The sequence below is a fragment of the Oncorhynchus tshawytscha genome, linkage group LG20 (genome assembly GCF_018296145.1).
Source record: "Oncorhynchus tshawytscha isolate Ot180627B linkage group LG20, Otsh_v2.0, whole genome shotgun sequence".
NCBI classification, from domain to species: Eukaryota; Metazoa; Chordata; class Actinopteri; order Salmoniformes; family Salmonidae; genus Oncorhynchus; species Oncorhynchus tshawytscha.
Genome location: NC_056448.1, coordinates 43714146 through 43738613, shown reverse-complemented (window position 1 = coordinate 43738613; position 24468 = coordinate 43714146). Strand labels below are relative to the sequence as shown.

Genomic DNA, 24468 nt, shown 5'->3' with positions numbered 1-24468 from the left:
GAGATTGCATCGTCTGTGGACCTATTTGGGCGGTAAGCAAATTGGAGTGGGTCAAGGGTGTCAGGTAGGGTGGAGGTGATATGGTCCTTGACTAGTCTCTCAAAGCACTTCATGATGACGGATGTGAGTGCTACGGGGCGGTAGTCGTTTAGCTCAGTTACCTTAGCTTTCTTGGGAACAGGAACAATGGTGGCCCTCTTGAAGCATGTGGGAACAGCAGACTGGTATAGGGATTGATTGAATATGTCCGTAAACACACCGGCCAGCTGGTCTGCGCATGCTCTGAGGGCGCGGCTGGGGATGCCGTCTGGGCCTGCAGCCTTGCGAGGGTTAACACGTTTAAATGTCTTACTCACTTCGGCTGCAGTGAAGGAGAGACCGCATGTTTCCGTTGCAGGCCGTGTCAGTGGCACTGTATTGTCCTCAAAGCGGGCAAAAAGTTATTTAGTCTGCCTGGGAGCAAGACATCCTGGTCCGTGACTGGGCTGGGTTTCTTCCTGTAGTCCGTGATTGACTGTAGACCCTGCCACATACCTCTTGTGTCTGAGCCGTTGAATTGAGATTCTACTTTGTCTCTGTACTGGCGCTTAGCTTGTTTGATAGCCTTGCGGAGGGAATAGCTGCACTGTTTGTATTCAGTCATGTTACCAGACACCTTGCCCTGATTAAAAGCAGTGGTTCGTGCCTTCAGTTTCACACGAATGCTGCCATCAATCCACGGTTTCTGGTTAGGGAATGTTTTAATCGTTGCTATGGGAACGACATCTTCAACGCACGTTCTAATGAACTCGCACACCGTATCAGCGTATTCGTCAATGTTGTTGTCTGACGCAATACGAAACATCTCCCAGTCCACGTGATGGAAGCAGTCTTGGAGTGTGGAGTCAGCTTGGTCGGACCAGCGTTGGACAGACCTCAGCGTGGGAGCTTCTTGTTTTAGTTTCTGTCTGTAGGCAGGGATCAACAAAATGGAGTCGTGGTCAGCTTTTCCGAAAGGGGGCGGGGCAGGGCCTTATATGCGTCGCGGAAGTTAGAGTAACAATGATCCAGGGTCTTTCCACCCCTGGTTGCGCAATCGATATGCTGATAAAATTTAGGGAGTCTTGTTTTCAGATTAGCCTTGTTAAAATCCCCAGCTACAATGAATGCAGCCTCCGGATAAATCGTTTCCAGTTTGCAGAGAGTTAAATAAAGTTCGTTCAGAGCCATCGATGTGTCTGCTTGGGGGGATATATACGGCTGTGATTATAATCGAAGAGAATTCTCTTGGTAGATAATGCGGTCTACATTTGATTGTGAGGAATTCTAAATCAGGTGAACAGAAGGATTTGAGTTCCTCTATGTTTCTTTCATCACACCATGTCACGTTGGCCATAAGACATACGCCCCCGCCCATCTTCTTACCAGAAAGATGTTTGTTTCTGTCGGCGCGATGCGTGGAGAAACCCGCTGGCTGCACCGCTTCGGATTGCGTCTCTCCAGTGAGCCATGTTTCCGTGAAGCAAAGAACGTTACAGTCTCTGATGTCCCTCTGGAATGCTACCCTTGCTCGGATTTCATCAACCTTGTTGTCAAGAGACTGGACATTGGCAAGAAGAATGCTAGGGAGTGGTGCACGATGTGCCCGTCTGCGGAGTCTGACCAGAAGACCGCTGTTTCCCTCTTTTTCTGAGTCGTTTTTTTTTTTTTGTCGCTGCATGTGATCCACTCGGTTACACTGGTTGTAAGGCAGAACACAGGATCCGCGTCGCGAAAAACATATTCTTGGTCGTACTGATGGTGAGTTGACGCTGATCTTATATTCAGTAGTTCTTCTCGGCTGTATGTAAAGAAACCTAAGATGACCTGGGGTACTAGTGTAAGAAATAACACGTAAAAAAACAAAAAACTGCATAGTTTCCTAGGAACGCGAAGCGAGGCGGCCATCTCTGTCGGCGCCGGAAGTAGGTCACATGTCAGCACATACACACAACCAGTAGGTCACATGTCAGTACAGACACACGACTCACTTTTTGGAGTGTGGTGTCAAAAAGCAGAGCATCTCTTTATTACGGACAGACTTCTCCCCATCTTTACAACCATTGAATCTATATGTTTTGACCATGACAGTTTACAATCTAAGGCAACACCAAGTAATTTAGTCTCAACTTGTTCCACAGCCACACCATTCATTACCAGATTCAGCTGAGGTCTAGAACTTATTAAGGAATAATTTGTACCAAATACAATGCTCTTAGTTTTAGAGATGTTCGGGACCAGCTATTACTGTCAGCAACCCTTTGACTGCAACTCTTTGTCAAGGGTTTCAGTGACTTCATTAGCTGTGGTTGCTGATGAGTATGTGGTTGAATCATCAACATTCATGGACACACATGCTTTGTTTAATGTCAGTGGCAGGTCATTGGTAAAAATGGAAAAGAGTAGAGGACCAAGAGAGCTGCCCTGCAGTACACCACTTTACATGTTTGACCTTAGAGAAGCTTCCATTAAATAAAACCCTCTGAGTTCTATTAGATAGATAGCTCTGAATCCACGATATGGCAGAGGTTGAAAAGCCATAACACATTCGTATTCTCAACAACAGCTTATGGTCAGTAGTACCAAAGACTGCACTGAAATCTAACAGTACAGATCCCACAATCTTCTTATTATCAATTTCTTCCAACCAATCATCAGTCATTTCTGTCAGTTCAGTACATGTTGAGTGCCCTTCTCTATAAGCATGCAGACAGTCTGTTGTTAATTAACAGAGAAAAAGCATTGTATTTAGTCAAATACATTTTTTCCAACCACCATGTAGCTGACGTAGACGAAACCTCACCTATACACTGCTCGTTCTGGACTATGTAGCCCGGGGGACAGAGACAACGGAAGGTGCCGTCCAGGTTCTGGCAGGTTCCAGGAGTGCAGGTCCCGGGGAAGATCATACACTCATTCACATCTGGAGAAAATGAGGAAACGAGTTGGGAGGATAAATAGTAGGGTAATGTGTGAAACACCAGGTTAAAATATCAGAACATTAGCATGGAAATGTTTTGAAAATGTTTTGACATACCTTGACATACTCACCTTTGGTTAATGGCAATAATCATTAAGAAACAGCAGTAACAGTTTACAATAACTCTTTAAAAACACTTGTAAAGGTGACCTCATTGTTAAGTGTTACCAAAAATAGCTATATCATCCCAATAATAGATCGAATAATATTTATTACATTAGAAATATGTTACGAAGCTGAGTACCCCTCATGTTAAAGTAGCCTACCACCGTGAACGACAAACAGTACAGTAGGACAGTTCTTATCTGTACAGTAGGACCTTTCTTATCTATACAGTAGAGTAGGACAGTTCTTATCTGTACAGTAGGACAGTTCTTATCCATACAGTAGGACAGTTCTTATCTATACAGTAGGACAGTTCTTATCTATACAGTAGGACAGTTATTATCTATACAGTAGGACAGTTCTTATCTATACAGTAGGACAGTTCTTATCTATACAGTAGGACAGTTCTTATCTATACAGTAGGACAGTTATTATCTATACAGTAGGACAGTTCTTATCCATACAGTAGAACAGTTATTATATATACAGTAGGATAGTTCTTATCTATACAGTAGGACAGTTCTTATCTATACAGTAGGACAGTTCTTATCTATACAGTAGGACAGTTCTTATCCATACAGTAGGACAGTTCTTATCCATACAGTAGGACAGTTCTTATCTATACAGTAGGATAGTTCTCATCTATACAGTAGGACAGTTCTTATCCATACAGTAGGACAGTTCTTATCTATACAGTAGGACAGTTCTTATATATACAGTAGGACAGTTCTTATCTATACAGTAGAATAGTTCTCATCTATACAGTAGGACAGTTCTTATCCATACAGTAGGACAGTTCTTATCTATACAGTAGGACAGTTCTTATCCATACAGTAGGACAGTTCTTATCTATACAGTAGGACAGTTCTTATCCATACAGTAGGACAGTTCTTATCTATACAGTAGGACAGTTCTTATCTATACAGTAGGACCATTCTTATCTATACAGTAGGACCGTTCTTATCTATACAGTAGGACAGTTCTTATCTATACAGTAGGACAGTTCTTATCTATACAGTAGGACAGTTCTTATCTATACAGTAGGACCATTCTTATCTATACAGTAGGACAGTTCTTATCTATACAGTAGAGTAGGACAGTTCTTATCCATACAGTAGAGTAGGACAGATCATAACCCATACAGTATAGTAGGACAGTTCTTATCTATACAGTAGGACAGTTCTTATCTATACAGTAGGACAGATCTTATCCATACAGTAGAGTAGGACAGATCATAACCCATACAGTATAGTAGGACAGTTCTTACCCATACAATTCTTGGCATCGGGGGTTAGCTTGTAGCCCTCCTCACACAGACATTGGAAGGAGCCCACACTGTTGATACACTGGCCTTTCCTGCACAGCGTGCCAAAGGATGTCTGACACTCGTCAATATCTGCCAACCACAACACAAAACAGCACATCAATACAAGAGTGAATACAAGTTATATTCCAAAAAAGAGAAGTTGATGCCCTTTAGGTAGCAGGTTTATTTCTAAAGACATTTTTGAAAATGTATTTGTCATAAAGTATTTATTTTAGGGTGTAAAACCTCAAAGGACATGCCTAGAACAGGGGGGCAGAAATCATTAGATGAACCAGGGGACAGAGGTGCTCACCCATGCAGTCGTTGTGGTGTGAGAACTCAAACCCGGTGTGACACAGACAGTTGAAGGAGCCCACTGTGTTCTTGCAGGTTCCGTTGCGACAAGGCAACCGCTCGCACTCATCAACATCTGGAGACAGGTACGACTAAAATGATAATGTTGTAACACTACAAAATATTTCAGTCAATTATCTCAAATGGAGTTCATAGACGTGATCTTAAAAGTAACCAACAATATCTAAGGCCAGAAACATTTCAGGACAACCGCAATATTCCAAAACAGAAGGTGAAAATGGTATTCGGAATGGTCTCCATTTTGAGATTTATTTTAATTAACCTTTATTTAAATTGGCAAGTCAGTTAAGAACAAATTCTTATTTTCAATGACGGCCTAGGAACAGTGGGTTAACTGCCTGTTCAGGGGCAGAACGACAGATTTGTACCTTGTCAGCTTGGGGATTTGAACTTGCAACCTTTCGGTTACTAGTCCAACGCTCTAACCACTAGGCTACCCTGCCGCCATTACATCGGCCTCCATTGAAAGCGAGAGCCTGAAGTGTTTTCTAGAATGTTCTCACCCGTGCACATCTTGCGGTTGGGCGTAGCCTTGAAGCCGTGGTGGCACCTGCACTCGTAGCCCCCCTGGATGTCCACACACTCGCCATGGCTACACACGTTGGTGATCTCCAGACACTCGTTGCGGTCTTCCCAACGGTAGCAGGAGAAGAAGAAAGAAGAAAGAGAGAGAGAGAGAGAGAGAGAGAGAGAGGGAGAGAGAGAGAGAGAGAGAGAGAGAGAGAGAGAGAGAGAGAGAGAGAGAGAGAGAGAGAGAGAGAGAGAGAGAGAGAGGGGGGAATAAGACCAGGTCAAGACCACAGGGTGCATTAGGTAATCCTCTGGATAAGACCAGGTCAAGGCCACAGGGTGCACTAGGTAATCCTCCGGATAAGACCAGGTCAAGACCACAGGGTGCACTAGGTAATCCTCCAGATAAGACCAGGTCAAGCCCACAGGGTGCACTAGGTAATCCTCCAGATAAGACCAGGTCAAGCCCACAGGGTGCATTAGGTAATCCTCCAGATAAGACCAGGTCAAGCCCACAGGGTGCATTAGGTAATCCTCCAGCTAAGACCAGGTCAAGACCACAGGGTGCACTAGGTAATCCTCCAGATAAGACCAGGTCAAGGCCACAGGGTACACTAGGTAATCCTCTGGATAAGACCAGGTCAAGGCCACAGGGTGCATTAGGTAATCCTCCAGACATGCAGCTAAGTGCTCTTTTACAAGGCAGAGCCCCGGGCCTGCCAAGGATCACACTGGGGCGAGACATTGGGTAAATATGGTGTTGGCGGTCGCTGCCTGTCCACAGTGCATCTGGACTTTAGCAGCAAAAGGCTACAGCTGGTCTGATAGGTCACACCAGGACAAAGACACACTGGTGAGAATCACTTTCATTTACATCCCAAATGTGACCCTATTCCCTATATAGTGCACTACTCTTGACCAGAGCCCTATGAGCCCTGGTCAGTGCAGATATGTAGGGAATAGGGTACATGAGGGATGTAGCATGTGTGGGATTTGTGAGGAGTGTCTGTTGTCTCACCGATGCAGGCTCCTATGGGGGAGAGATTGAAGCCCTCTGAGCATTCACAACGGTAGCTCCCAGGGCTGTTGATACAGTCAGCGTTCCTCTGGCACAGGTTCTCCACACTGCTACATTCATCGATGTCTGGAACACACACACACACACACACACAGACGGACGCAAGTACGCAAGCACACACACCCAAACACATGCACACACACAACACAAAACCAGATTAAGATAGCAATTATATAGGTAGGCAGAGCAGCAGGAAAGATCAGAGACAGTTAGATGAACAGGGAGAGAGAGACACAAACACAGATCACAGACAGACAGATCACAGACTGACAGACAGACAGATCACAGACCGACAGACAGATCACAGACAGACAGACAGAGAGAGAGAGAAACTGACAGACAGACAGAGACAGAGAGAGAGAGAAACTGACAGACAGACAGAGAGAGAGAGAAACTGACAGACAGACAGAGACCGAGAGAGAAACTGACAGACAGACAGAGTGTGTTTCAAGTCGGAATAAAATGATTGGTACTCTAGGACTGAATTATAGTAGTTTCACATTAAATACCTTACAAATGATTGAAGAGGACAAATATAGATATAAAATCAAAACAGAAAGGGTTGGATTAAAATAGAAATGGCTTATATGACTACAGTTACATTCGAGGGGCATCATTAAGGCTTTCTAGCCTAACCGCCGCCTCAGTTATCCTAAATGAAATAAAGATTGGTGTCAACTACATTTGTAACGCCAAACTGAAGAAATCCATACGAGAGAAGAATTCGGTTTCCACAAAACCCCCCCTCCACACAAAAAATAATCCGGATTGTGTTTAAAATGTCTCTAAAACACCAAAAATACATTTCTCAGAATGATGTGGAGAAAAAGAGAAGGTGATGTGGGCCATGCTAAACAGTGAAGCAGCAGAATCTAATTATTACCCACAAGGCCACGTTCTCACTGAAATACACCCTTTATGTCTGATTGGTTTGATATATGCCCCCCTTTACATTTAAACATAGAAACTTACTTAAGAAACTGACTTAAAATAAACCCTTTTGAATGACTAGTTTTCCTGTTGCCCTCTCTCCATGTCTCTGCACAATCACATTTCTTTCTCTTTGGGGATTTTGAGGCCAACTTCTAGTCCAATAAAGACCTATAATTGGTTTGCTGTGTATTTTTCCTTGGTGAGAGTCTAACCACTAGCAGTTAGTGCGCAAGAACTCTCCCTCTTGGGGTCACCACACACAAACTGGTCAGACATGAAAGAGGAGCCTCAGTCGGGCTCCCCTGACTTCCACGGTCGGGAGGTCGACCACATTGTGACCGCGGACCGTTCCCGAGGGGAGATATTGTGTTGCCGGGCCGACCAATAGAGCCTAACGCAGATTGACAGTGTATGTGGCCCCGGGGGCTAGGAGTAAAAAAGACAGAACGAGAAAGACAGAAGACTAAAAATTAGAGAGGAGGGTGAGGAGGAGGAGGGGGAGGGGAAGAAGGGGGACACCATTGGGCGCTACACAAAAACTGTAATGGGATACCGGTCTGAACTGTTACCTTTATTAACCCCCACTATCATACACACTGCTGGAGAGACATTCTACTGTTAAATCTAGATACAGGTGTTTCTATAGTCGTACCTGACGTTACAGCAGGTGTTTCTATAGTCGTATCCAACGTTACATCAGGTGTTTCTATAGTCGTATCCAACGTTACATCAGGTGTTTCTATAGTCGTACCTGACGTTACATCAGGTGTTTCTATAGTCGTACCTGACGTTACATCAGGTGTTTCTATAGTCGTATCCAACGTTACATCAGGTGTTTCTATAGTCGTATCCAACGTTACATCAGGTGTTTCTATAGTCGTACCTGACGTTACATCAGGTGTTACTATAGTCGTACCTGACGTTACATCAGGTGTTTCTATAGTCGTACCTGACGTTACAGCAGGTGTTTCTATAGTCGTACCTGACGTTACATCAGGTGTTTCTATAGTCGTACCTGACGTTACATCAGGTGTTTCTATAGTCGTACCTGACGTTACATCAGGTGTTTCTATAGTCGTACCTGACGTTACAGCAGGTGTTTCTATAGTCGTGCCTGACGTTACATCAGGTGTTTCTATAGTCCTACCTGACGTTACAACAGGTGTTTCTATAGTCGTACCTGACGTTACATCAGGTGTTTCTATAGTCGTACCTGACGTTACATCAGGTGTTTCTATAGTCCTACCTGACGTTACAGCAGGTGTTTCTATAGTCGTACCTGACGTTACATCAGGTGTTTCTATAGTCGTACCTGACGTTACATCAGGTGTTTCTATAGTCCTACCTGACGTTACATCAGGTGTTTCTATAGTCGTATCCAACGTTACATCAGGTGTTTCTATAGTCGTATCTAACGTTACATCAGGTGTTTCTATAGTCGTATCTAACGTTACATCAGGTGTTACTATAGTCGTATCTAACGTTACATCAGGTGTTTCTATAGTCGTACCTGACGTTACATCAGGTGTTTCTATAGTCGTACCTGATGTTACATCAGGTGTTTCTATAGTCGTATCTAACGTTACATCAGGTGTTACTATAGTCGTATCTAACGTTACATCAGGTGTTACTATAGTCGTATCTAACGTTACATCAGGTGTTTCTATAGTCGTATCTAACGTTACATCAGGTGTTTCTATAGTCGTATCTAACGTTACATCAGGTGTTACTATAGTCGTATCTAACGTTACATCAGGTGTTTCTATAGTCCTACCTGACGTTACATCAGGTGTTTCTATAGTCCTACCTGACGTTACATCAGGTGTTTCTATAGTCGTACCTGACGTTACAGCAGGTGTTTCTATAGTCGTACCTGACGTTACAGCAGGTGTTTCTATAGTCGTACCTGACGTTACATCAGGTGTTTCTATAGTCGTACCTGACGTTACATCAGGTGTTTCTATGGTCGTACCTGACGTTACATCAGGTGTTTCTATAGTCGTACCTGACGTTACATCAGGTGTTTCTATAGTCGTACCTGACGTTACATCAGGTGTTTCTATAGTCGTACCTGACGTTACATCAGGTGTTTCTATAGTCGTATCCAACGTTACATCAGGTGTTTCTATAGTCGTACCTGACGTTACATCAGGTGTTTCTATAGTCGTACCTGACGTTACATCAGGTGTTTCTATAGTCGTACCTGACGTTACATCAGGTGTTACTATAGTCGTACCTGACGTTACATCAGGTGTTTCTATAGTTGTATCCAACGTTACAACAGGTGTTTCTATAGTCGTACCTGACGTTACATCAGGTGTTTCTATAGTCGTACCTGACGTTACATCAGGTGTTTCTATAGTCGTACCTGACGTTACATCAGGTGTTTCTATAGTCGTACCTGACGTTACATCAGGTGTTTCTATAGTCGTATCCAACATTACATCGGGTGTTTCTATCGTCGTACCTGACGTTACAGCAGGTGTTTCTATAGTCGTACCTGACGTTACATCAGGTGTTTCTATAGTCGTAACTGACGTTACAGCAGTTGTTTCTATAGTCGTACCTGACGTTACATCAAGTGTTTCTATAGTCGTACCTGACGTTACATCAGGTGTTTCTATAGTCGTACCTGACGTTACATCAGGTGTTTCTATAGTCGTATCCAACGTTACATCAGGTGTTTCTATAGTCGTACCTGACGTTACAGCAGGTGTTTCTATAGTCGTATCCAACGTTACATCAGGTGTTTCTATAGTGGTACCTGACGTTACATCAGGTGTTTCTATAGTCGTACCTGACGTTACATCAGGTGTTTCTATAGTCGTACCTGACGTTACATCAGGTGTTTCTATAGTCGTACCTGACGTTACATCAGGTGTTTCTATAGTCGTATCCAACGTTACATCAGGTGTTTCTATAGTCGTACCTGACGTTACATCAGGTGTTTCTATAGTCGTACCTGACGTTACATCAGGTTTTTCTATAGTCGTACCTGACGTTACATCAGGTGTTTCTATAGTCGTACCTGACGTTACATCAGGTGTTTCTATAGTCGTACCTGACGTTACATCAGGTGTTTCTATAGTCGTACCTGACGTTACATCAGGTGTTTCTATAGTCGTACCTGACGTTACATCAGGTGTTTCTATAGTCGTACCTGACGTTACATCAGGTGTTTCTATAGTCGTACCTGACGTTACATCAGGTGTTTCTATAGTCGTATCCAACGTTACATCAGGTGTTTCTATAGTCGTATCCAACGTTACATCAGGTGTTTCTATAGTCGTACCTGACGTTACATCAGGTGTTTCTATAGTCGTACCTGACGTTACATCAGGTGTTTCTATAGTCGTACCTGACGTTACACATCAGGTGTTTCTATAGTCCTACCTGACGTTACATCAGGTGTTTCTATAGTCGTATCTAACGTTACATCAGGTGTTTCTATAGTCGTACCTGACGTTACATCAGGTGTTTCTATAGTCGTATCGTTACATCAACGTTGACATCAGGTGTTTCTATAGTCGTACCTGACGTTACATCAGGTGTTTCTATAGTCGTACCTGACGTTACATCAGGTGTTTCTATAGTCGTACCTGACGTTACATCAGGTGTTTCTGTAGTCGTATCTAACGTTACATCAGGTGTTTCTATAGTCGTACCTGACGTTACATCAGGTGTTTCTATAGTCGTATCCAACGTTACATCAGGTGTTTCTATAGTCGTACCTGACGTTACATCAGGTGTTTCTATAGTCGTGACGTTACATCAGGTGTTTCCTGACGTTACATCAGGTGTTTCTATAGTTGTATCCAACGTTACAACAGGTGTTTCTATAGTCGTACCTGACATTACATCAGGTGTTTCTATAGTCGTACCTGACGTTACATCAGGTGTTTCTATAGTCGTACCTGACGTTACATCAGGTGTTACTATAGTCGTACCTGACGTTACAGCAGGTGTTTCTATAGTCGTACCTGACGTTACATCAGGTGTTTCTATAGTCGTATCCAACATTACATCAGGTGTTTCTATCGTCGTACCTGACGTTACAGCAGGTGTTTCTATAGTCGTACCTGACGTTACATCAGGTGTTTCTATAGTCGTAACTGACGTTACAGCAGGTGTTTCTATAGTCGTACCTGACGTTACATAAGGTTTTTCTATAGTCCTACCTGACGTTACAGCAGTTGTTTCTATAGTCGTATCCAACGTTACATCAGGTGTTTCTATAGTCGTGCCTGACGTTACATCAGGTGTTTCTATAGTCGTATCTAACGTTACATCAGGTGTTACTATAGTCGTATCTAACGTTACATCAGGTGTTTCTATAGTCCTACCTGACGTTACATCAGGTGTTTCTATAGTCCTACCTGACGTTACATCAGGTGTTTCTATAGTCGTACCTGACGTTACAGCAGGTGTTTCTATAGTCGTACCTGACGTTACAGCAGGTGTTTCTATAGTCGTGCCTGACGTTACATCAGGTGTTTCTATAGTCGTACCTGACGTTACATCAGGTGTTTCTATAGTCGTACCTGACGTTACATCAGGTGTTTCTATAGTCGTACCTGACGTTACATCAGGTGTTTCTATAGTCGTACCTGACGTTACATCAGGTGTTTCTATAGTCGTACCTGACGTTACATCAGGTGTTTCTATAGTCGTATCCAACGTTACATCAGGTGTTTCTATAGTCGTACCTGACGTTACATCAGGTGTTTCTATGTTTCTAGTCGTACCTGACGTTACATCAGGTGTTTCTATAGTCGTACCTGACGTTACATCAGGTGTTACTATAGTCGTACCTGACGTTACATCAGGTGTTTCTATAGTTGTATCCAACGTTACAACAGGTGTTTCTATAGTCGTACCTGACGTTACATCAGGTGTTTCTATAGTCGTACCTGACGTTACATCAGGTGTTTCTATAGTCGTACCTGACGTTACATCAGGTGTTTCTATAGTCGTACCTGACGTTACATCAGGTGTTTCTATAGTCGTATCCAACATTACATCGGGTGTTTCTATCGTCGTACCTGACGTTACAGCAGGTGTTTCTATAGTCGTACCTGACGTTACATCAGGTGTTTCTATAGTCGTAACTGACGTTACAGCAGTTGTTTCTATAGTCGTACCTGACGTTACATCAGGTGTTTCTATAGTCGTACCTGACGTTACATCAGGTGTTTCTATAGTCGTACCTGACGTTACATCAGGTGTTTCTATAGTCGTACCTGACGTTACATCAGGTGTTTCTATAGTCGTACCTGACGTTACATCAGGTGTTTCTATAGTCGTACCTGACGTTACATCAGGTGTTTCTATAGTCGTATCCAACGTTACATCAGGTGTTTCTATAGTCGTACCTGACGTTACATCAGGTGTTTCTATAGTAGTCGTACCTGACGTTACATCAGGTTTTTCTATAGTCGTACCTGACGTTACATCAGGTGTTTCTATAGTCGTACCTGACGTTACATCAGGTGTTTCTATAGTCGTACTTGACGTTACATCAGGTGTTTCTATAGTCGTACCTGACGTTACATCAGGTGTTTCTATAGTCGTACCTGACGTTACAGCAGGTGTTTCTATAGTCGTACCTGACGTTACATCAGGTGTTTCTATAGTCGTACCTGACGTTACATCAGGTGTTTCTATAGTCGTATCCAACGTTACATCAGGTGTTTCTATAGTCGTATCCAACATTACATCAGGTGTTTCTATCGTCGTACCTGACGTTACAGCAGGTGTTTCTATAGTCGTACCTGACGTTACATCAGGTGTTTCTATAGTCGTACCTGACGTTACATCAGGTGTTTCTATAGTCCTACCTGACGTTACATCAGGTGTTTCTATAGTCGTATCTAACGTTACATCAGGTGTTTCTATAGTCGTACCTGACGTTACATCAGGTGTTTCTATAGTCGTATCCAACGTTACATCAGGTGTTTCTATAGTCGTACCTGACGTTACATCAGGTGTTTCTATAGTCGTACCTGACGTTACATCAGGTGTTTCTATAGTCGTACCTGACGTTACATCAGGTGTTTCTGTAGTCGTATCTAACGTTACATCAGGTGTTTCTATAGTCGTACCTGACGTTACATCAGGTGTTTCTATAGTCGTATCCAACGTTACATCAGGTGTTTCTATAGTCGTACCTGACGTTACATCAGGTGTTTCTATAGTCGTACCTGACGTTACATCAGGTGTTTCTATAGTTGTATCCAACGTTACAACAGGTGTTTCTATAGTCGTACCTGACATTACATCAGGTGTTTCTATAGTCGTACCTGACGTTACATCAGGTGTTTCTATAGTCGTACCTGACGTTACATCAGGTGTTACTATAGTCGTACCTGACGTTACAGCAGGTGTTTCTATAGTCGTACCTGACGTTACATCAGGTGTTTCTATAGTCGTATCCAACATTACATCAGGTGTTTCTATCGTCGTACCTGACGTTACAGCAGGTGTTTCTATAGTCGTACCTGACGTTACATCAGGTGTTTCTATAGTCGTAACTGACGTTACAGCAGGTGTTTCTATAGTCGTACCTGACGTTACATAAGGTTTTTCTATAGTCCTACCTGACGTTACAGCAGTTGTTTCTATAGTCGTATCCAACGTTACATCAGGTGTTTCTATAGTCGTGCCTGACGTTACATCAGGTGTTTCTATAGTCGTACCTGACGTTACATCAGGTGTTTCTATAGTCGTACCTGACGTTACATCAGGTGTTTCTATAGTCGTACCCGACGTTACATCAGGTGTTTCTATAGTCGTACCTGACGTTACATCAGGTGTTTCTATAGTCGTATCCAACGTTACATCAGGTGTTTCTATAGTCGTACCTGACGTTACATCAGGTGTTTCTATAGTCGTATCCAACGTTACATCAGGTGTTTCTATAGTCGTACCTGACGTTACAGCAGGTGTTTCTATAGTCGTATCCAACGTTACATCAGGTGTTTCTATAGTCGTACCTGACCTTACATCAGGTGTTTCTATAGTCGTACCTGACGTTACATCAGGTGTTTCTATAGTCGTACCTGACGTTACATCAGGTGTTTCTATAGTCGTACCTGACGTTACATCAGGTGTTTCTATAGTCGTACCTGACGTTACATCAGGTGTTTCTATAGTCGTACCTGACGTTACATCAGGTGTTTCTATCAGTCGTACCTGACGTTACATCAGGTGTTTCTATAGTCGTACCTGACGTTACATCAGGTGTTTCTATAGTCGTACCTGACGTTACATCAGGTGTTTCTATAGTCGTATCCAACGTTACATCAGGTGTTTCTATAGTCGTACCTGACGTTACATCAGGTGTTTCTATAGTCGTACCTGACGTTACATCAGGTGTTTCTATCAGTCGTATCCAACGTTACATCAGGTGTTTCTATAGTCGTTACCTGTTTCTACGTTACATCAGGTGTTTCTATAGTCGTACCTGACGTTACATCAGGTGTTTCTATAGTCGTACCTGACGTTACATCAGGTGTTTCTATAGTCGTACCTGACGTTACATCAGGTGTTTCTATAGTCGTACCTGACGTTACATCAGGTGTTTCTATAGTCGTACCTGACGTTACATCAGGTGTTTCTATAGTCGTATCTGACGTTACATCAGGTGTTTCTATAGTCGTATCTGACGTTACAGGTGTTTCAGGTGTTTCGTTACATAGTTGTTTCTATAGTCGTAACGTTACATCAGGTGTTTCTATAGTCGTACCTGACGTTACATCAGGTGTTTCTATAGTCGTACCTGACGTTACATCAGGTGTTTCTATAGTCGTACCTGACGTTACATCAGGTGTTTCTATAGTCGTACCTGACGTTACATCAGGTGTTTCTATAGTCGTATCCAACGTTACATCAGGTGTTTCTATAGTCGTACCTGACGTTACATCAGGTGTTTCTATAGTCGTACCTGACGTTACATCAGGTGTTTCTATAGTCGTACCTGACGTTACATCAGGTGTTTCTATAGTCGTACCTGACGTTACATCAGGTGTTTCTATAGTCGTTCGTTACAGCAGGTGTTTCTATAGTCGTACCTGACGTTACATCAGGTGTTTCTATAGTCGTACCTGACGTTACATCAGGTGTTTCTATAGTCGTACCTGACGTTACATCAGGTGTTTCTATAGTCGTATCCAACGTTACATCAGGTGTTTCTATAGTCGTACCTGACGTTACATCAGGTGTTTCTATAGTCGTACCTGACGTTACATCAGGTGTTTCTATAGTCGTACCTGACGTTACATCAGGTGTTTCTATAGTCGTACCTGACGTTACATCAGGTGTTTCTATAGTCGTACCTGACGTTACATCAGGTGTTTCTATAGTCGTAACCTGACGTTACATCAGGTGTTTCTATAGTCGTACCTGACGTTACATCAGGTGTTTTCTATAGTCGTACCTGACGTTACATCAGGTGTTTCTATAGTCGTTCAGGTGTTTCTATAGTCGTACCTGACGTTACATCAGGTGTTTCTATAGTCGTACCTGACGTTACATCAGGTGTTTCTATAGTCGTACCTGACGTTACATCAGGTGTTTCTATAGTCGTACCTGACGTTACATCAGGTGTTTCTATAGTCCTACCTGACGTTACATCAGGTGTTTCTATAGTCGTACCTGACGTTACATCAGGTGTTTCTATAGTCGTACCTGACGTTACATCAGGTGTTTCTATAGTCGTACCTGACGTTACATCAGGTGTTTCTATAGTCGTACCTGACGTTACATCAGGTGTTTCTATAGTCGTACCTGACGTTACATCAGGTGTTTCTATAGTCGTACCTGACGTTACATCAGGTGTTTCTATAGTCGTACCTGACGTTACATCAGGTGTTTCTATAGTCGTACCTGACGTTACATCAGGTGTTTCATCAGGTGTTTCTATAGTCGTACCATCAGGTGTTTCTACGTTACATCAGGTGTTTCTATAGTCGTACCTGACGTTACATCAGGTGTTTCTATAGTCGTACCTGACGTTACATCAGGTGTTTCATAGTCGTACCTGACGTTACATCAGGTGTTTCTATAGTCCTACCTGACGTTACATCAGGTGTTTCTATAGTCGTACCTGACGTTACATCAGGTGTTTCTATAGTCGTACCTGACGTTACAGCAGGTGTTTCTATAGTCGTGCCTGACGTTACATCAGGTGTTTCTATAGTCGTACCTGACGTTACATCAGGTGTTTCTATAGTCGTACCTGACGTTACATCAGGTGTTTCTATAGTCGACGTTACACAGGTGTTTCTATAGTCGTACGTTACATCAGGTGTTTCTATAGTCCTACCTGACGTTACAGCAGGTGTTTCTATAGTCGTACCTGACGTTACATCAGGTGTTTCTATAGTCGTACCTGACGTTACATCAGGTGTTTCTATAGTCCTACCTGACGTTACATCAGGTGTTTCTATAGTCGTATCCAACGTTACAGCAGGTGTTTCTATAGTCGTACCTGACGTTACATCAGGTGTTTCTATAGTCGTATCTAACGTTACATCAGGTGTTTCTATAGTCGTATCTAACGTTACATCAGGTGTTTCTATAGTCGTATCTAACGTTACATCAGGTGTTTCTATAGTCGTACCTGACGTTACATCAGGTGTTTCTATAGTCGTACCTGACGTTACATCAGGTGTTTCTATAGTCGTACCTGACGTTACATCAGGTGTTTCTATAGTCGTATCTGACGTTACATCAGGTGTTTCTATAGTCGTACCTGACGTTACATCAGGTGTTTCTATAGTCGTACCTGACGTTACATCAGGTGTTTCTATAGTCGTACCTGACGTTACATCAGGTGTTTCTATAGTCGTACCTGATGTTACAGCAGGTGTTTCTATATATTCGTACCTGACGTTACATCAGGTGTTTCTATAGTCGAAACCTGACGTTACATCAGGTGTTTCTATAGTCGTACCTGACGTTACATCAGGTGTTTCTATAGTCGTACCTGACGTTACATCAGGTGTTTCTATAGTCGTACCTGACGTTACATCAGGTGTTTTTATAGTCGTACCGACGTTACATCAGGTGTTTCTATAGTCGTACCTGACGTTACATCAGGTGTTTCTATAGTCCTACCTGACGTTACATCAGGTGTTTCTATAGTCGTACCTGACGTTACATCAGGTGTTTCTATAGTCGTACCTGACGTTACATCAGGTGTTTCTATAGTCGTACCTGACGTTACATCAGGTGTTTCTATAGTCCTACCTGACGTTACATCAGGTGTTTCTATAGTCGTACCTGACGTTACATCAGGTGTTTCTATAGTCGTACCTGACGTTACATCAGGTGTTTCTATAGTCCTACCTGACGTTACATCAGGTGTTTCTATAGTCCTACCTGACGTTACATCAGGTGTTTCAATAGTCGTAACTGACGTTACATCAGGTGTTTCTATAGTCGTACCTAACGTTACATCAGGTGTTTCTATAATCGTACCTGACGTTACATCAGGTGTTTCAATAGTCGTACCTAACGTTACATCAGGTGTTTCTATAGTCGTGCCTGACGTTACATCAGGTGTTTCAATAGTCGTACCTAACGTTACATCAGGTGTTTCTATAGTCCTACCTGACCTTACATCAGGTGTTTCTATAGTCCTACCTGACGTTACATCAGGTGTTTCTATAGTCGTACCTGACGTTACATCAGGTGTTTCTATAGTCGTACCTGACGTTACAGCAGGTGTTTCTATAGTCGTGCCTGACGTTACATCAGGTGTTTCTATAGTCCTACCTGACGTTACAACAGGTGTTTCTATAGTCGTACCTGACGTTACATCAGGTGTTTCTATAGTCGTACCTGACGTTACATCAGGTGTTTCTATAGTCCTACCTGACGTTACAGCAGGTGTTTCTATAGTCGTACCTGACGTTACATCAGGTGTTTCTATAGTCGTACCTGACGTTACATCAGGTGTTTCTATAGTCCTACCTGACGTTACATCAGGTGTTTCTATAGTCGTATCCAACGTTACATCAGGTGTTTCTATAGTCGTATCTAACGTTACATCAGGTGTTTCTATAGTCGTACCTGACGTTACATCAGGTGTTTCAATAGTCGTACCTAACGTTACATCAGGTGTTTCTATAGTCGTGCCTGACGTTACATCAGGTGTTTCAATAGTCGTACCTAACGTTACATCAGGTGTTTCTATAGTCCTACCTGACGTTACATCAGGTGTTTCTATAGTCGTACCTGACGTTACATCAGGTGTTTCTATAGTCGTACCTGACGTTACATCAGGTGTTTCTATAGTCGTGCCTGACGTTACATCAGGTGTTTCTATAGTCCTACCTGACGTTACATCAGGTGTTTCTATAGTCGTACCTGACGTTACATCAGGTGTTTCTATAGTCGTACCTGACGTTACATCAGGTGTTTCTATAGTCCTACCTGACGTTACAGCAGGTGTTTCTATAGTCGTACCTGACGTTACATCAGGTGTTTCTATAGTCGTACCTGACGTTACATCAGGTGTTTCTATAGTCCTACCTGACGTTACATCAGGTGTTTCTATAGTCGTATCCAACGTTACATCAGGTGTTTCTATAGTCGTATCTAACGTTACATCAGGTGTTTCTATAGTCGTATCTAACGTTACATCAGGTGTTTCTATAGTCGTATCTAACGTTACATCAGGTGTTTCTATAGTCGTACCTGACGTTACATCAGGTGTTTCTATAGTCGTACCTGTTTCTATAGTCGTTACATCAGGTGTTTCTATAGTCGTACCTGACGTTACATCAGGTGTTTCTATAGTCGTATCCAACGTTACATCAGGTGTTTCTATAGTCGTACCTGACGTTACATCAGGTGTTTCTATAGTCGTACCTGACGTTACATCAGGTGTTTCTATAGTCGTACCTGACGTTACATCAGGTGTTTCTATAGTCGTACCTGATGTTACAGCAGATGTTTCTATATATTCGTACCTGACGTTACATCAGGTGTTTCTATAGTCGAAACCTGACGTTACATCAGGTGTTTCTATAGTCGTTCCTGACGTTACATCAGGGTTTTCTATAGTCGTACCTGACGTTACATCAGGTGTTTCTATAGTCGTACCTGACGTTACATCAGGTGTTTTTATAGTCGTGTCCGACGTTACATCAGGTGTTTCTATAGTCGTACCTGACGTTACATCAGGTGTTTCTATAGTCCTACCTGACATTACATCAGGTGTTTCTATAGTCGTACCTGACGTTACAGCAGGTGTTTCTATAGTCGTACCTGACGTTACATCAGGTGTTTCTATAGTCGTACCTGACGTTACATCAGGTGTTTCTATAGTCCTACCTGACGTTACATCAGGTGTTTCTATAGTCGTGCCTGACGTTACATCAGGTGTTTCAATAGTCGTACCTGACGTTACATCAGGTGTTTCTATAGTCCTACCTGACGTTACATCAGGTGTTTCTATAGTCCTACCTGACGTTACATCAGGTGTTTCAATAGTCGTACCTGACGTTACATCAGGTGTTTCTATAGTCGTACCTAACGTTACATCAGGTGTTTCTATAATCGTACCTGACGTTACATCAGGTGTTTCAATAGTCGTACCTAACGTTACATCAGGTGTTTCTATAGTCGTGCCTGACGTTACATCAGGTGTTTCAATAGTCGTACCTAACGTTACATCAGGTGTTTCTATAGTCCTACCTGACCTTACATCAGGTGTTTCTATAGTCCTACCTGACGTTACATCAGGTGTTTCTATAGTCGTACCTGACGTTACATCAGGTGTTTCTATAGTCGTACCTGACGTTACATCAGGTGTTTCTATAGTCGTACCTGACGTTACATCAGGTGTTTCTATAGTCGTACCTGACGTTACATCAGGTGTTTCTATAGTCGTACCTGATGTTACAGCAGGTGTTTCTATAGTCGTACCTGACGTTACATCAGGTGTTTCTATAGTCGTACCTGACGTTACATCAGGTGTTTCTATAGTCGTACCTGACGTTACATCAGGTGTTTCTATAGTCGTACCTGACGTTACATCAGGTGTTTCTATAGTCCTACCTGACGTTACATCAGGTGTTTCTATAGTCGTATCCAACGTTACATCAGGTGTTTCTATAGTCGTATCTAACGTTACATCAGGTGTTTCTATAGTCGTATCTAACGTTACATCAGGTGTTTCTATAGTCGTATCTAACGTTACATCAGGTGTTTCTATAGTCGTACCTGACGTTACATCAGGTGTTTCTATAGTCGTACCTGACGTTACATCAGGTGTTTCTATAGTCGTACCTGACGTTACATCAGGTGTTTCTATAGTCGTACCTGACGTTACATCAGGTGTTTCTATAGTCGTACCTGACGTTACATCAGGTGTTTCTATAGTCGTACCTGACGTTACATCAGGTGTTTCTATAGTCGTACCTGACGTTACATCAGGTGTTTCTATAGTCGTACCTGACGTTACATCAGGTGTTTCTATAGTCGTACCTGACGTTACATCAGTCGTACCTGACGTTACATCAGGTGTTTCTATAGTCATCAGGTGTTTCTATAGTCTGATGTTACATCAGGTGTTTCTATAGTCGTACCTGACGTTACATCAGGTGTTTCTATAGTCGAAACCTGACGTTACATCAGGTGTTTCTATAGTCGTTCCTGACGTTACATCAGGTGTTTCTATAGTCGTACCTGACGTTACATCAGGTGTTTCTATAGTCGTACCTGACGTTACATCAGGTGTTTTTATAGTCGTGTCCGACGTTACATCAGGTGTTTCTATAGTCGTACCTGACGTTACATCAGGTGTTTCTATAGTCCTACCTGACGTTACATCAGGTGTTTCTATAGTCGTACCTGACGTTACAGCAGGTGTTTCTATAGTCGTACCTGACGTTACATCAGGTGTTTCTATAGTCGTACCTGACGTTACATCAGGTGTTTCTATAGTCCTACCTGACGTTACATCAGGTGTTTCAATAGTCGTACCTGACGTTACATCAGGTGTTTCTATAGTCCTACCTGACGTTACATCAGGTGTTTCTATAGTCCTACCTGACGTTACATCAGGTGTTTCAATAGTCGTACCTGACGTTACATCAGGTGTTTCTATAGTCCTACCTGACGTTACATCAGGTGTTTCTATAGTCCTACCTGACGTTACATCAGGTGTTTCAATAGTCGTACCTGACGTTACATCAGGTGTTTCTATAGTCGTACCTAACGTTACATCAGGTGTTTCTATAATCGTACCTGACGTTACATCAGGTGTTTCAATAGTCGTACCTAACGTTACATCAGGTGTTTCTATAGTCGTGCCTGACGTTACATCAGGTGTTTCTATAGTCGTACCTGACGTTACATCAGGTGTTTCTATAGTCCTACCTGACCTTACATCAGGTGTTTCTATAGTCCTACCTGACGTTACATCAGGTGTTTCAATAGTCGTACCTGACGTTACATCAGGTGTTTCTATAGTCGTACCTAACGTTACATCAGGTGTTTCTATCGTCGTACCTGACGTTACATCAGGTGTTTCTATAGTCGTATCCAACGTTACATCAGGTGTTTCTATAGTCGTACCTGACGTTACAGCAGGTGTTTCCATAGGTCTACCTGACGTTACATCAGGTGTTTCTATAGTCGTATCCAACGTTACATCAGGTGTTTCTATCGTCGTACCTGACGTTACATCAGGTGTTTCTATAGTCGTATCCAACGTTACATCAGGTGTTTCTATAGTCGTACCTGACGTTACAGCAGGTGTTTCTATAGTCGTACCTGACGTTACAGCAGGTGTTTCTATAGTCGTACCTGACGTTACATTAGGTGTTTCTATAGTCGTACCTGACGTTACATCAGGTGTTTCTATAGTTGTATCCAACGTTACAACAGGTGTTTCTATAGTCGTACCTGACGTTACATCAGGTGTTTCTATAGTCGTACCTGACGTTACATCAGGTGTTTCTATAGTCGTACCTGACGTTACATCAGGTGTTACTATAGTCGTACCTGACGTTACATCAGGTGTTTCTATAGTCGTACCTGACGTTACATCAGGTGTTTCTATAGTCGTACCTGACGTTACATCAGGTGTTTCTATCGTCGTACCTGACGTTACATCAGGTGTTTCTATAGTCGTACCTGACGTTACATCAGGTGTTTCTATAGTCGTATCCAACGTTACATCAGGTGTTTCTATAGTCGTACCTGACGTTACATCAGGTGTTTCTATAGTCGTACCTGACGTTACATCAGGTGTTTCTATCGTCGTACCTGACGTTACATCAGGTGTTTCTATAGTCGTACCTGACGTTACATCAGGTGTTTCTATAGTCGTATCCAACGTTACATCAGGTGTTTCTATAGTCGTACCTGACGTTACATCAGGTGTTTCTATAGTCGTACCTGACGTTACATCAGGTGTTTCTATAGTTGTATCCAACGTTACAACAGGTGTTTCTATAGTCGTACCTGACGTTACATCAGGTGTTTCTATAGTCGTACCTGACGTTACATCAGGTGTTTCTATAGTCGTACCTGACGTTACATCAGGTGTTTCTATAGTCGTACCTGACGTTACAGCAGGTGTTTCTATAGTCGTACCTGACGTTACATCAGGTGTTTCTATAGTCGTACCTGACGTTACATCAGGTGTTTCTATAGTCGTACCTGACGTTACATCAGGTGTTTCTATAGTCGTACCTGACGTTACATCAGGTGTTTCTATAGTCGTATCCAACGTTACATCAGGTGTTTCTATAGTCGTACCTGACGTTACATCAGGTGTTTCTATAGTCGTACCTGACGTTACATCAGGTGTTTCTATAGTCGTACCTGACGTTACATCAGGTGTTTCTATAGTCGTACCTGATGTTACAGCAGATGTTTCTATATATTCGTACCTGACGTTACATCAGGTGTTTCTATAGTCGAAACCTGACGTTACATCAGGTGTTTCTATAGTCGTTCCTGACGTTACATCAGGGTTTTCTATAGTCGTACCTGACGTTACATCAGGTGTTTCTATAGTCGTACCTGACGTTACATCAGGTGTTTTTATAGTCGTGTCCGACGTTACATCAGGTGTTTCTATAGTCGTACCTAACGTTACATCAGGTGTTTCTATAGACCTACCTGACGTTACATCAGGTGTTTCTATAGTCCTACCTGACGTTACATCAGGTGTTTCAATAGTCGTACCTGACGTTACATCAGGTGTTTCTATAGTCGTACCTAACGTTACATCAGGTGTTTCTATCGTCGTACCTGACGTTACATCAGGTGTTTCTATAGTCGTATCCAACGTTACATCAGGTGTTTCTATAGTCGTACCTGACGTTACAGCAGGTGTTTCTATAGTCCTACCTGACGTTACATCAGGTGTTTCTATAGTCGTATCCAACGTTACATCAGGTGTTTCTATCGTCGTACCTGACGTTACATCAGGTGTTTCTATAGTCGTATCCAACGTTACATCAGGTGTTTCTATAGTCGTACCTGACGTTACAGCAGGTGTTTCTATAGTCGTACCTGACGTTACAGCAGGTGTTTCTATAGTCGTACCTGACGTTACATTAGGTGTTTCTATAGTCGTACCTGACGTTACATCAGGTGTTTCTATAGTCGTACCTGACGTTACATCAGGTGTTTCTATAGTCGTACCTGACATTACATCAGGTGTTTCTATGGTCGTATCCAACATTACATCAGGTGTTTCTATAGTCGTATCCAACATTACATCAGGTATTTATATCGTCGTACCTGACGTTACATCAGGTGTTTCTATAGTCGTACCTGACGTTACATCAGGTGTTTCTATAGTCGTATCCAACATTACATCAGGTGTTTCTATAGTCGTACCTGACGTTACAGCAGGTGTTTCTATAGTCGTATCCAACGTTACATCAGGTGTTTCTATCGTCGTACCTGACGTTACATCAGGTGTTTCTATAGTCGTATCCAACGTTACATCAGGTGTTTCTATCGTCGTACCTGACGTTACAGCAGGTGTTTCTATAGTCGTACCTGACGTTACATCAGGTGTTTCTATAGTCGAAACATGACGTTACATCAGGTGTTTCTAAAGTCGTATCCAACGTTACATCAGGTGTTTCTATAGTCGTACCTGACGTTACATCAGGTGTTTCTATAGTCGTA

At 42.5% G+C, this 24468-nt stretch overlaps 1 protein-coding gene across 2 annotated transcripts in view; it reads right to left on the bottom strand.

Annotated features, from left to right (window-relative positions):
• The window catches only part of LOC112247575 (fibrillin-2), a 247297-nt gene that overhangs the window by 46865 nt on the left and 175964 nt on the right, over nucleotides 1-24468 (bottom strand). For both annotated transcript variants that reach the window (XM_042302707.1, XM_042302708.1), the window contains exons 44-48: nucleotides 6313-6438; nucleotides 5288-5413; nucleotides 4723-4839; nucleotides 4371-4499; nucleotides 2822-2941 (exon numbers count right to left, since the gene is read on the bottom strand). In XM_042302707.1, the coding sequence (XP_042158641.1) occupies nucleotides 2822-2941; nucleotides 4371-4499; nucleotides 4723-4839; nucleotides 5288-5413; nucleotides 6313-6438 (618 nt within the window). The remainder of the gene's footprint in view (nucleotides 1-2821; nucleotides 2942-4370; nucleotides 4500-4722; nucleotides 4840-5287; nucleotides 5414-6312; nucleotides 6439-24468) is intronic.